This window comes from Engystomops pustulosus, chromosome 9 (assembly GCF_040894005.1).
Source record: "Engystomops pustulosus chromosome 9, aEngPut4.maternal, whole genome shotgun sequence".
In the NCBI taxonomy this organism is placed as follows: domain Eukaryota; kingdom Metazoa; phylum Chordata; class Amphibia; order Anura; family Leptodactylidae; genus Engystomops; species Engystomops pustulosus.
In genome coordinates this window covers 97,219,924-97,235,010 of record NC_092419.1, presented here as the reverse complement: position 1 = coordinate 97,235,010, position 15,087 = coordinate 97,219,924, and the positions used below count along the sequence as shown (strand labels likewise).

At 43.7% G+C, this 15,087-nt stretch overlaps 1 protein-coding gene across 1 annotated transcript in view; it reads left to right on the top strand.

The window, feature by feature from the left end:
• Positions 1-13,716, top strand: part of LOC140077273 (proteolipid protein 2-like) — a 32,105-nt gene extending 18,389 nt beyond the window's left edge. The window contains exons 3-6 of the mRNA XM_072124295.1: positions 6,200-6,355; positions 9,444-9,539; positions 11,592-11,682; positions 13,359-13,716. Of these exons, the coding sequence (XP_071980396.1) occupies positions 6,200-6,355; positions 9,444-9,539; positions 11,592-11,682; positions 13,359-13,378 (363 nt within the window). The 3' untranslated portion in view covers positions 13,379-13,716. The remainder of the gene's footprint in view (positions 1-6,199; positions 6,356-9,443; positions 9,540-11,591; positions 11,683-13,358) is intronic.
• The last annotated feature ends 1,371 nt before the right edge of the window (positions 13,717-15,087 follow it).

Sequence of the window (15,087 nt, the reverse complement as noted above, 5' to 3'; positions counted from 1 at the left end):
GTGGAGGCCATTTGAGTACAGTGACCTCATTGTCATGTTCAAGAAACCAGTCTGAGATGATTCCAGCTTTATGACATGGCGCATTATCCTGCTGAAAGTAGCCATCAGATGTTACAGGGTACATTGTGCTCATAAAGGGATGGACATGGTCAGCAACAATACTCAGGTAGGCTGTGGCGTTGTACCAAGGGGCCCAAAGAGTGCCAAGAAAATATTCCCCACACCATGACACCACCACCACCAGCCTGAACCGTTGATACAAGGCAGGATGGATCCATGCTTTCATGTTGTTGACGCCAAATTCTGACCCTACCATCCGAATGTCGCAGCAGAAATCGAGACTCATCAGACCAGGCAACGTTTTTCCAATCTTCTACTGTCCAATTTCGATGAGCTTGTGCAAATTGTAGCCTCAGTTTCCTGTTCTTAGCTGAAAGGAGTGGCACCCGGTGTAGTCTTCTGCTGCTGTAGCCCATCTGCCTCAAAGTTCGACGTACTGTGCGTTCAGAGATGCTCTTCTGCCTACCTTGGTTGTAACGGGTGGCGATTTGAGTCACTGTTGCCTTCTATCAGATCGAACCAGTCTGCCCATTCTCCTCTGACCTCTGGCATCAACAAGGCATTTCCGCCCACAGAACTGCCGCTCACTGGATGTTTTTTCTTTTTCGGACCATTCTCTGTAAACCCTAGAGATGGTTGTGCGTGAAAATCCCAGTAGATCAGCAGTTTCTGAAATACTCAGACCAACAACCATGCCACGTTCAAAGGCCTCAAATCACCTTTCTTCCCCATACTGATGCTCGGTTTGAACTGCAGGAGATTGTCTTGACCATGTCTACATGCACTCTGTGTGACTTGTAGTGGTCACTTGAATAAGGTACACGTGTTTTGGATTGAACCTTGAAGTGCTGCCATTTTCCTTTTCCCTATATAATCCCTATATATCCACCTCTGTAGGCGCTGTGTTATTACACGCATTAGGATATATTACCAGCTGCCTGACTCATACTCTGCCTTTAATATTTTACAATCTTAACCACAGTCCCTCTCCGTCTGCAGAGATTGCATCCATCGCGCTCGCTGGGAAGGAAGGAATGAGTAATATATATTCAGAGTAAACTCTTCCTGACACACCCAGGCCTCGTGTTCAGCAACAGAACATGTGCAACCTCCGCCAAAACTCTAATGTCTAACATCCTGACTTTTATGGTCACATTTCTTGATTTGTGCAATTTTCATATATTTCGCCAATGGGTTGTAGTGTATTAAATATTTTGGCAGCGCAGGATTTGTTTTTGTAGAAAATTCATTCATTTTCGTTTGTTAAAATTTTCAAGGGCCTCTGCTTACTGCAATGATCAGGCCCTAAGAAGCGGCAGGATATAATTGTGGGCACAGATTTAGCAGTAAGACCCCCAACAATCTGGGAGATCAAACCTGTTCATTCATTAAATTAGATATAATTATTCAGGGTGGAGTCAGGATACAGAAATTGTACCACCAATGATCATCTGCAATTTATGACAGTGTATTAGATGTCATGGATTCATGATGCCATGGAATCCAAGAATAGAAAGGATTTTTACTGCTTCTGTGTTATCTTGCTGAGGATTAATACAATTCACTTCATCCCTTAAATCCAACACCATGTAAGGAGCAGGACTCCAAGCATCGGATAGTACGGGATAAGCTACATTCACATTGGGGGTCATTTACTAAGGGCCCGATTCGCGTTTTCCCGACGTGTTACCCGAATATTTCCGATTTGCGCCGCTTGTACATGAATTGCCCCGGGTTTTTGCGGGGCAATTCATGTACGCGCGATCGGATTGTGGCGCATCGGGGCCGGCATGCGCGCGACAGAAATCGGGGGGCGTGGCCGAACGAAAACCCGACGTATTCGGAAAAACCGCCGCATTTAAAAACCGAAAATGTGTCGCTTGGGGAGCGCTCACCTTCACCTTCTATGGGATGGTGCATTCCGGGGCGTTAAGATTCTTTTCGGAGCTGCAGCGCCACCTGGTGGACGGCGGAGGAACTACCATCTTAAATCCCAGCCGGACCCGAATCCTGTGCAGAGAACGCGCCGCTGGATCGCGAATGGGCCGGGTAAGTAAATGTGCCCCATTGCGTTGTAGCCAAGAATACATCGGGCCATTTCCCGATGTCTCCCTACAACAGAGAGCTAGGATGTATCCCACTGTATTCTTATGAAGTATGATGCATCGTCCTCTGATGAATATCAACAGCAGTGTATGGTCAGTAAAAGCCGAGGGAGGGATGCAATGTGTTGCATCTGCCCCCCATTGCCTCCACTGACCTCCGCTGAGCGTATACTTCACAAAAAGGATGACTCCTCCTGCCAGTATATGTATATGCTCAGCGTGACCTTTCCTGGCGTATAGGCTGAGCATATACCCAGTGGGGACTTAAATGTCCCACGGGCCCCCAGCATCCAAACCAGTCCTAATCTCCTCCGCCCCAACGACACCACCACAGCCCATACTGGCCTCTTTTTAATGAAATGTCGACAGCAGAGCCCCCCCTCACAGAAATGTCCACTGCAGAGCCCACCTTTAAAGAATTGTCCACAGTAAAACCCCCCTTTAATGAAATGGCCACTGCAGAGCCCCCATGTAAAGAAATGGCTGCAGCAGATGCTCCTCTTTAATGAAATGGCCACAGCCCCTTGAAAAAATAATCTACTATACTCACCTTCGTCTTCTTCTCCCCACTTCTCCGTCTTCTCCTCTTCCATAGTGTTGCGCTTGGGCCGGAAGAGGAGAAGATGGAGCCACGGAAGAAGAAGCCGAAAAGTGAGTATAATGAAAAGCCGCATCGATCTTCATAATGGGCCAAACATCGCATCAAACATTTGATGTGAAGTCTGGAGCCCTCTGTTACTCTTAACCTCACCAATGTTTGGCTACTTTCACACGGTAAGTTTGCGGTGTGATATATATGTCTCCAGAGGCGCTAAAGAGCGCTGCTCACCCCTCTCCAGCGCGCTGCCATGTGCTCGCCCGGGCTACATGTGTGTGAAACTAGCCTAATGCTGTAGATTTCTTCATGGAAATGTGCAACAAGTGAATAAGAGTATATACATCCTCCATAGACAGCAATGGGCGCACGGCGCCGTACCGGAGCGTAAAGGTGCAGCAAATGTCCTATCCTTCTGCTGAATACGGCGCTGTACGCCATACAGCGCTATGGAGAGGGGCACCAAGGTATGATCCTGCATCAGTGTAGCTACAGCAGTCTCAAGGTATGTTTGCTTCATAATACATGGTAGGTTTTCTTTTAAAACACCAGGAATAACAACACAGATTTGAACAAGCCCTTAGCTATTCTTGCGCCTGCCCAATAGATGAAAGGAACGCAGTGGTCAGAGGTGATTCAGATTTATGACTTAACAAAATTGGAATTTTCCAAGCTAAAACATCTATTTTTGACATCTTGACCCTTCTAGTTATTCAGGGAAATAAAACCACCTTGTCTTCCCTATGTCCCCGAGTCCCTCAACAAACAGCTGCTTTTATCTCCTCTTAAAAGTGGAAGAGGAAGATAAGTATCAGTTGTCAGAGTTCAGTTTTGGAAATTGCAGGAAAAATTACAAGAATGTTATTTTTTTTTTTTTGGCTGAAAACCCTTGGGACTGAATAGTAAATCATTACACAGAAGGGTTCTCAAGACTTCATGTAGGAGGCAGCTAAGATTCCTCCCCACTACAGTGAGGCCTTTATTACCACTAGAAGAAGGAGCCAGATCATAAAAACTTGTGAGCAGGACTATGGCCTGAAGATCCAGCTTCACATGGAGGAGCAGCAGAAATCACCTCCTAGGTCTGTGTGTAAAGGTGTGATACTGTAGTCTCATATGGATAGGTCATATGAATATTAATATACGTAACCCAGACGTTCCACATGGAATGTGACATGGAATTTGCTGACAGCTGCCACTATTATCTGGCCACCAATGATGATGGCCCAGTGTGCAGTGCATCATGTTGCCATCCCACGGAGAACCAGAAGTTGAAAAAACCAAAATTATACAATGAATGGATGTTTGTCTTCATTCTTTATACATAGCGCACGATACATCAAGGGACAATTGTGATGGAGTTCTTGTGTCACTCTTGACTAACAAGCCTAGCCGAAAACATAGGTTGGTCCCAACTCCCATACTGTGCTCAAATAATACTGCAATACAATACTCAAATCACAGCTCTATACAGTCCTTGGTGGGGTGGTTTTGGGACGTTGACAGACTATTGCTCCTACTGGCCCTGTAATCTCTGGTGGCCATGTAGTTGGCTAGTCTCACCTAACTGATGTGATCTCGTGGTCAGTGTTAGATATGCATTCAGATCTTACAGCAAGGATAATCTTAATTGCTGTCATCACTTGTTCGTTGGATAGGACTAAATTTTGAGACTACCTAAAATGAAGAAGAGGGCTAAATGAGGTGCAGGAGGAGCATCTATATCATATGCCTGTAATGAAAAGGGAACCACTTGTGGTCCATGATCTGTGGCCTGAGATCACCACCAATCCTAAATGATGTGTAATCATTAAGACAATGGGACACATTTAATTACCTGTCCGAGTCACGATCCCCGATTCAAACTCTCCGATGATGATGCACTGTGCCGCAATCCAGAACGATTGTGCGTCCGAATTCCTGCATGTGTTGCTTCCCCACTCAGGTCCGCCGGAGTTCACCTTCTTCTTCCCCGTGCATGTAAGTGCTTGGCTTGCGACACAAATTTAAATGTTAAATCCCGCACTTAGTCGGAATCCGTCGGATTGCCTGGCGGCCCACCCCCCAATTTGTGCCGGTGCGATTGCAACACAAACCGATCGTGTGCGACAAAATCAGATCGTGTGCGACACAATCCCTGACGCGATCCCCATTTGTATGAGCCATTTGTGCTCAAGCTTTGACGTCCTGGTTGATCTCTTGTGTTTCTTTTGGAGTAATGGCTTCTTCCTGACAGAGAGGTCTTTTAGCCCGTGTCAATACATGACTTGTGTCACTGGATAATGACTCGCGCTCACCAGCCTCAGAAGCATCTTTATACGGTCTTTGCGTTTGTTCTTCGGTTGTTTTGCACATTTCTGATCAAAGCATGTCCATCTCTGGGACACAGAACCTTCCTGAGTGGTATGATGGCTGGACATTCCCACCTTGTACTGTAATTGTTTGTACAGGAGAACGAGTCACCTAAAGGTTTCTGGAATTTGCACCCAAGGATGAACCAGACATTTTTCTTTCTTATTATTCTGGTATTTTGCAAATATAAATAATTTTGGTAATCAAAATTGACCAAAAACAAAATATATGTTTATTGTATTTATATAGTGTATGTAAACTTCTGGTTTCAACTGTACTTATAGTAGTATAATGTGTAGCAGTTAAATATATTCCGGCAGTCCCCGGGTTACGTACAAGATAGGTTCCACCGGTTTGTTCTTAAGTTTAATTCGTATCTAAGTCGAAACTGTATATTTTATAATTGTAGATCCAGACAAAAAAAAAAAATTTTGGAGTTTCAAACATTTTTGCTGTAATGGGACCAAGGATTATCAGTAAAGCTTCATTACAGACACTTTACAGCTGATTATAGTAAAGTAACCAGAGAGCTTCACCAGAGGTCACAGTGGGCAGAGGCATCCGTCCTTAACTAGGGGTCCCCTGTAAGTTGGGTGTCCTTAAGCAGGGGACCGCCTGTATAGCTACAGCCTAGTGCAGTGATGGCAAACCTTTTAGAGTCCGAGTGCCCAAACTACAACAAAGACCCACTTATTTATCCCAAAGTGCCAACACAGAAATTTAATTTGTGATTTATACTCCCTTCTCTGTCACAGTTTTCATTGATACCAGCACCTGAGGACACCAATAAAGCAGAAAATAATCCCAGGTACAGCTGTCACTTTAAAATAGCTCTGTGCACAGCAAGTCCTGGGCTATCTGGGTCTGCAGGAAGATACCAGGAGTCATCTCTGGCGATGGCCCGGGTGCCCACAGAAAGGGCTCTGAGTGCCACCTCTGGCACCCGTGCCATAGGTTAGCCATCACTGGCCTAGTGTGTTACTTCTACCGTGTATAGTGTCTGTATTATGGTGTATGTTATTTCAGAAACCTATATACGCCGCCCATAAGTTGACATGCTCCAATTCCGTGTATTTTGTCTCCGCAGGCCATTTGCATCATCGTCTTTATTTGTTACGCTGCCTCAATCTCTCCGGGATACCTTGGAGTTGCAATCGGAGAACTCATATTTGCCGTTATAATTTTCATCATATTCGCAACACGCTATGACCAACAGATCCCATTCATCCATTGGGGCTGGACTGTAAGTATTGATCAGTTTAGCCTAAAGATAACTGGCAAATGTTACATTTATGAAGGAAGGGAAAGCCATAAAAACCATAATTTGCCCATAGAAACTATCTGTTTAGGTTTATTTTTCTCTCTGATGTCTTGTGCTAGAGATAAGGATAATCTGATAAACTTATCACTTTGCACTGCAGCTTGTGTGTGACTTGCAAGACATTTGTGCCATGTCTATTAAAGGGGTTGTCCCTAGTTTGTTATCCATATCCACAGGATAGAGAATAATAGACTGATTGTTGAGGTTTTGACTGCTGGGACATGGATCAGGCTGTTATCCTCTATCTTGTGGATATCTTGTGCAAACAAACACGGGACAACCCCCTTTAAAGGAGTTTTCCCACGAACACAAGTTCGGTCCTATCCACTGTACAGGGCATAACTTGCTGATCAGTGGGGGTCTCAGTGATGATACCCTCACAGATCACGAAAACGAGGGGTCTGATGACACGCTTGGCGATAATGGAGCACGGTCATGCATGTCTCCATCAGAGCCCTCGTATTCGTGATCTGTGTGGGTGTCTTAAGACCCTCACTGATCAGCAAGTTAGGCCCTATCCTGTGAATAGGGCCTAACTTGTGTTTGTGGGAAAACCCATTTAAGGATGTGTTACTGTATTTGTTAGCAAACATTCTCCTGATTCTCTGTGATTCCCATGTTTTACTGAGGTAAACCACTGCCAGAGGAACAGGTGCCAGACAGAGTATGGGCACAGTAAGAGTATATACACATCAAGAAGTAAAAGTCATGGAATTATGGAAATCACAGGATCGGCAGACATGCTAATGATATGCAAATGATAAAAAAAATACTAAGTGCCTATCTGATATCAAGTATGAGCGACATGTACAGAAATACCTGCACTTACACGCCCTGGCATGCTATCAATTAGGTTATTAATAAGGATTATTTCTCCACACTGTACAGACTTAAGAGAAGTAGATCAACAAGATCTGCAGCTGGCAGCTACATGTGCAATTTCCGACCAATGATATCCCAAATGTGCTGGAGGGGAGACAAGTCCAGTGACATTGCAGGGATAGTTAGGACACTGCTCACAGTGGCACATGGAACACGTGGCCTGTCGCTGTGTTTAAAAACCGCTCTAGGGACACTTTGGAGAAATTATGGAACCACTCGCTCTATGAGAAATTCAATGTTAGTTTACCTAAACTAATGACTTGAGGGTTCTGGAAATCATTATGCCACCCTACTGTTGATCACCCACTGACATGAGCAGTACAAATGATTGTGGAATTTTTCTGGTGGGGGTTCATTTTCTAAGAACATAAGCCAATGAGCCTTGTTATCCGAGTTAGGGTGCATTCACATGTGGCGTATACAAATGCAATACAACAGCTGAGGAGAGGAGATTTGCCTTATTACCTTGCTGTGTACAAAACTGTTAATGTTGTGTTAACCATGCGCTTTGTTAACACATGCGTAAACGCACACGTTTCCCCCATATACTTGCATGCATTCCTCTGCTGAGCTTGTCCTAAATGGAACAAGAGGGCTGAAAGTTGGATCATCATATACATAGGGGCACATTTACTTACCCGGTCCTGTCACGATCCGGACGGTCCAATGAAGTCTGGCGCAATTCACGTAGCTGATGCGCCTGAGATCCTGCATGTGTCGTTTCCCTGCTCAGGTCCGCCGGAGTTCACCTTCTTCTTCCCAGTGCATGTAAGTGCATGGCTTACGACACAATTTGAGATGTTAAATCCCGCTCCAGTTAAATGCGGCGCAAGACGGAAAAATTCGGGAAACGGAAATGTGTTCCACGGACCCTTAGTAAATGTTTCCCTTAGGGGCTCATTTACTAAGGGCCTCGCAGACCGCACTTTCATCGGACACCCCGACGATTTCCATTTTGCGCCAGTGGGACAGGGATTTAAAAGGGGTTTTTGTCGCACGTGATCGGATTTTGGCGCAGTCGGCTTTCATGTGACAGAAATCAGGGGCAAGGCCGTAGGATTCAAACAAACCGTGGAATTTAACTTCAAAATTGTGTCGCAAGCCAAGCACTTACATGCAGCGGGAGGAAGATGGTGAACTCTGGCGGAGCTGAGTGGGGAAGCGAAAGATGCAGGAAATTGGGCGCAAAATCTAAGTGAATAGCGGACAATGCACTTTCGGGAACTCCGAGGGACCGGGTAAGTAAATGTGCCCCATAGATCCCTAACATTTTGCAGTGTGTAAAATCCAGAGAGCTACTTTAAACACTCCATAGTACTAGCCCTTCCTGTTAGAGATGAATACTCATGGTGATCTACTTATCGTCTGTCCTGCAAATGTTAATTTCCCTGCAGCGACAGAGACCATCACCCAGTATCTGAAATCAATATGCTGCCCATGCAACGCCAGGGTGCAGGGGGCACTCCAGCAAGAGAGATGCTCTGTATATCATCTGCTCACTAAGACTGATTGATAAGGGTTTATTCTAAATTCTGCCAAATCTACCGTACATAACTGTCCATACAATAACCCCCATCATGTGCCTTCATTGGGAGGATATCCTCTGTGTGGGTTACTAAGAGAGAGACAACGTACTAAGGGAGATGTAATTACATGTAATTGTTGCTTTGGGGCATACAACACTTATACTGTAGGTGTAAGGAAAACAGAGATATCTGTGCCTGTTACTAGAGGCGGGCAGAGAGGCCTTGGCAGGGGACTGGCACATAGCAAACAGTGCAGGTGTTATTTACAGTGGAGGAGGCTCTAACACACAGAAGAACCAAAATCCAGAGAGCCGCAATGTGGAAAGATGGATATTCCATACATTGGAAAGTTGTGCCCCCTAGTGTCAACTTACGGCATGGTAATCATGATGCAATGTGTCCGGGCCCATAGACCTTCATTGTTTGTGCAAGTTTCTCTGGGAAGTTGGAGTTCGTGAAATAGAGGTTAGAACGTAAAAAATGTGATATGTTTTGGGCCTGATAAGAAGGGCACCGCCCATAAGCCTGACTAGTAAGGGGCGCTGCATGCCATAATACCAAGTGTCACCCATTACTAAACCAGTGTCTCGGTTTGCTTCTAGGATTTTTTACGTGCCGCCATCGGTGCAGGACTTTTCCTCATTCTCTGCTTAGTGTGTCTAATCCGCGGTGGTGATGGTCCTGGTATTGCCGGATCGGTGAGTATCACGTATTACCGGATTGGATCTGATAGTTGTGTAATTGACAGATGTTTCTAGTATATTTTACCCCTGCTCCGATATACAAGGGTGATATACTGAGTGCCGCCCAGTTTTTGAACACACCCAATGATTCAATAGGCGATTTTCAGAGTAACGCACGCTGCAATCAACCGTGAAAACCATCTGACGTGTACATAGCACCATAGACATCAATGAGTCCGAGTTATTGTAGATTTTTAAATATTCTTAAAGAAATTTTGTAACCAATAAAGACTATTTGTTTATCTCTAATACAACCAATGGTGTGTTAACCCCTCTTTGTTCCGTTTCTTGTTCTTAGTACGAGTCCGAGTTCTGTCCTATATAAATGTAATCTACTGCCCAGATATTTTTACCAAAAAATAAATTTAGTAAGTTTTTTTTAACTAAAAAGCTGATACTGTGTGACTATTATCAGATAATTTACATACGGCATGAATTTACCATATTTTATTGGTAAATTGGAATATTTTAACATAAAGACAGAAAGCAAGAAACTGAACTGTGTGATGAATATGCTGATTATAGGTTTCCTATCTGTCCTAAGTATCTAAATGCCAGTTACAATCTGTTTTGGCTTGGGGTTAGTTTTTTGTTTTTTTTATAAAAAAGGATTATAATTTACAGTAAACAGAGGTCTAGAAATAATAAAAGCAAAGTATCCCTTTTTTTTTTTTTTCTTTTTAAAGAATACCTTTAGCAGACCCATTTCAAAAAAACGCGTACCTTGCTTTCCATTAGTGGCAGTAAGGGCCAATCTGCGTTCAAGTTTCTTTTTTTCAGTTTTTTATTAAAATGGGATGAATAACAGATTTTTTTCCCCCCATTGATTTCAATAGGCTTCTAATGGTGATCGTCAGTATGTTTCATTAGACCTACTGTTATTAAAGGGGATAGATGGAATACAAAAAAACGCTATAAAATAATAAGACTTTTAAATGCATCTATGAAAGGTATCTGTTAAAAAACCAGATACTTTGCCATTAATGTGTCCATCTGCTTAAATTCCATAGTAAATATACGGTATCTAAAATCCAGCACTCGTATTCTTTTCTTTAAAATTCATATAGAAAAAATCCGAACACTACAAAACATGTATGCAGGCTCACACATGAAATCATTAGGCAGACCTACACGCTTTTTGGACATTACAATATGTCGTCCTGACCATGACTAATGCAAAGGTCTGCCTAATGATTTCATGTGCGAGCCTGCATGCTCTACAGGCTTTGTAGTTTTCGGATTTTTAAGGAGGAGACATTACAATTCTGTATTACTTGTCAGGTGTTGGTACTTTCTTCTTTTAGATCTGTTAAAATTACAATTTAAAAAAAAAAAGAAGGAAACCACATAATTGAAGCCAAATTACAGATGGAAACTGGCCCTTAGTTTTCCTCTAACTATATTCCCCGCTGCTGGGACCGGCACCAATCATGACAGTCGTGGGGTGGGGTCCTCATTCTCATTATTGTGGGTGGAGCGACAAGACGAGCTCGTCTCTTGCCCTCCATTCAATGCCTATGAGAGTGTTAGAAAATAGTCACTTCTGTAGAATTGAATGGAGCAGCAAGAGATATACTTGTTCACCACTCCTCCCACTAATGAGAGCGGACCCCATTCTCACAATTGGTGCGGGTCCCAGCAGTCAATCCCTCACCAATCAGGTAGATATCCGCTGTCCATATAATGTCTATGGAACAGTCGGAAATAGGTGAGCACTGGGCGTCTCCCAGTCACTCCCATAGTACTGAATGGAGCACCAGTAGATAGGCTCGTTTCGCCACCCCTCCCGATAGTGAGAATGGAATCCCTGCTAACCCTCTATGAGAGGCCAGGAGAGCCAGGTACCAGGCCATTAGTTAGGGGAAAGAGGTGATATACTATTGGTTTGTACTCATCCAACCACTACATAGGCCTACGTACATGGGAGCGGGGGCTATACTTTTTTTAATCTAGGTTTATACGGTGTCTCTGTGACGTCCTAATAAAGTCATTCCCATTCATTTGCAGGTTTTCGGGCTCATTGCAGGGATCCTGTTTGCTTATGATGCTTTTTTCACTTTTACTACACTGAGAAAACCACACGTACCAGCCGCAACTGGTAAGTACTTGCCAATCATCCGGAGCTGTGCATGCTCATTAGGCTTTGTGTGGTCATGTACTAGATTACATATGGTTTATACAGGGGCGTAACTAAAAGTGGCTGGGCCCCATAGCAGACCTCCTCCTAAAAAAAAAATACATATTTGTACACTCGCATGTTTCTACAAACTCAAGTATTTATACACTCACATTTATATAATTATGGCCTCCAAAAAGTGCTCTGTTGTCTGGATTATGGCTGGCGTCCTCCTGCACTCAGAAAATAAAATTTAATTGGAAACTACAGGTGATTGTTGCCTCTAATATCTACTCACTTTGCTGATGTGGGCTGAGCACCATACCAGCTACCAAGGTCTACATTTAGATTAGTTGAGCCTCTAGTACCCCTATTGTTTTCTCCATTGTCGCCAAATTTATATTACTTATACACACACAAATCTATACACTCATGTGCATTTATACACATGAAATACACCATATATACACACATGTAATACACCATATATACACACATGTATACAGTGTTAACATATACATATAGCATTTATACAGTAGTACCATATACAAACATACAGTAGATACACATACAGTACCATATAAAGGTGTGTACACACATATAGTACCATATAAATACATATAGCATGTATGCATACACACACAGCATATACATATAACATATACACATCTATACATTTATACACACATACACACACACGCGTATATATGCATAGTCAGGCAGTCTTCCAATCTGAAGATCAGTGCCACATGGGGGAAGTAGACTCTGTGGGCCCTGCAGCAGCAGCCATTGCTTCTACCCCCTAGGTTTGTAGTGTAATCCATCTGCTGGTAAAAGTCTCAGCCACCTGTTGTCACCACTAGGGGGTGCTCTACCAGTAGCAGTCCCATAAGTCTGTATTCACAGTGGTCCCCTAAAGGTGAAACCTTATTTTTAACAAGAATGCGTTGAAGGAAGTGGAGGAAATTGTCTGTCTTATCAAGTAACTCAGGAAATTACCCCACGCTATTTCTGCTACAGATTTCCTAGAAATGAAGCTGAAGAAGCACAACTTATGAGAAACTTATTTCCACATGCAAATGATATACAGCACATTAGTAATGCCTCTGTATGACACTGTTTAATAGAAGCCGCAAGCACTTTAATGTGATCTCAGCTGCAGTGACGCTGCCCGGCCACTATGCAAAGAACGGAGCTGTTCTTCTGTCTCATTTCTTTGTGTAAGTTCCGGTGCACAGATGATTGGAGGTCTCCTGTATTAGACCACCATGACCTAGTAAAGGAAATCTAGAGTCAAAATGAAGTATGATAAACCAGGGACACTTACTCATAAATCCAGGCACTGTGTCTGGGGTAATCTTATATTAGTTATCCATGGCCTCCTTCCTTCTCACCCTTCCCCCCTCACCTTCCTTTTGAAATGCAGAGGGGGTGTGGTGGACAGTGTAACAGCTTGTGAAGCCATTATAGCTCAGTAGCATAATTTTGAAAGCGGATTTAAGAATGAAGGATACCACAAATAACAGATTTAAAATAAGATTACCACAGTCACAGTGCCTGGATCTATGAGTAAGTACCCCTGATTTATCAGTCAACATATCTCGTTACTTATTTTTTTGGAATTTCCAAGTATAATATCTTTTACCTTCTCATCTCAGAGTCTCCTGACAACATCTAAACCTTCATTTTGTACAAGCGGGAGGGATTGCATTGTCTCACACAAGTACCTGCCATTGAGCACCCACTGCAGCCGCCCCGGAGGATGAGGCACCTGTCGGCCCCGGGAATATTACACCACAAGGAGAACGTCTCTGGGCACACGCCTATACATGTACATGATACCCGCAGATGGATGGGTGATGGTGCTTATGACATGAATGGCAATATATATGTGTGTGCTAGTCTGTTAATTCTCATGTGTCCACTATAGGGGATTGTTTTACATGTAAAAGGAAGCTTTTTGTTTTTTTTTAATACAGTTGTCACAGTACTTCAATAAATTTATCTATAACCGTGCCGGTCATCATGTTATATCAGGGAATTGGGTGAAAGCTGCAGCACAGCTGCTTATTCTCAGCTGCAGTACCTGGCACAACCCATAGCAGGCGACGCTTACTAAGGTACAGTATACCTCGCGTGCCGTGACCTCCACTGATTATGGTACGCTCAGCCTCCCCATTCATTCCCAATGCAACTACCAGAAACAAAGTTATTTGCAGGTCTTCGAGGCCTATAGATTTGTGCATAGTAGAGGTCCTAGTGATGGGACCCCCAGTAATCAGCATGTTATCCCCTCAGATAGAGAACTTAAAGGAAACCTACCACAACAGCTCTACCTATTAAGGTAGATCGATAAGGCGCGAGACGTCCCCTGTATCTTTTTATAACTTTTATTGCCCTAATATGCTAATTTTCTAAAGAGGCTCCTGAGTTGTGGAGCAGCCGGAGCTGAGGCTACACGGCGCAGCTACTCCACGCTCCAGTAACCTCTTTGATCCTCCTACCCGCATATCTTCAGCGCACAGCTACGAGGAGCTGCACGCCCTCGTCCACAAAGCCTGAGTTCTGCGCATGCTCAGTAGCTCCGGCTTTGGGCCTGTTTTCTGCGCATGCTCAGAACCCTGACTTAGCAGACAAGGGCCTGCAGCTTCTCGTAGCTGCACACCAAAAATATGCGGGTAGAAAGATCATAGAGGCTACTGGGGCGTGGAGTAGCCGCACCATGTAGTCTCAGCTCGGGCTACTCCACGCCCCAGTAGCCTCTTTAGAAAATTAGCATATTAGGGCAATAAAAGTTATAAAAAGATACAGGGGATGTGAGGATTAGCCCTTTAAAGGGCTATCCTCAAATACATTAGAGGCACTTTCCACCCGATCTACCTTAATAGGTATATCCGTGGTGGTAGGTTTTCTTTAAAATACCTCGAATAACCCTTAAAAGATTATAATCACATTGTGGGGTTAAAGGGTTTCTCTGGAGATAGCAAGTAACTTGCAATTCATGGGAGAGAACGAGAACAGGAATCCATTGTACCTGAAATGACCAAAGCAGCCAGTCGTGCATGCACAGACTGCTCCGTTCATCTCTATGGAGCTCACGGAGATAGATGAGTGTGGCTTCTGGCTATCTCTGTCAGCGCCATAAAGATGAACGGATCAGTCAGCACTTGTTTTACTGGCTGCTCCACGCATCTCAGGTGCAACAGAGCCCCATTCTCATGACCATGGGGGTCCAATCAACGAGACACCACCTGGATATCCTGTGGACAGGGCCCAACTTGCAAGTACGAGAAAAACCCTGAAATTGTCTGAATTGTGAAAAAAAAAAAAAAAATACAGAAATATAAAATAAAAAAAAAAATTAAATGTTTTCAGTGTCAGAATATG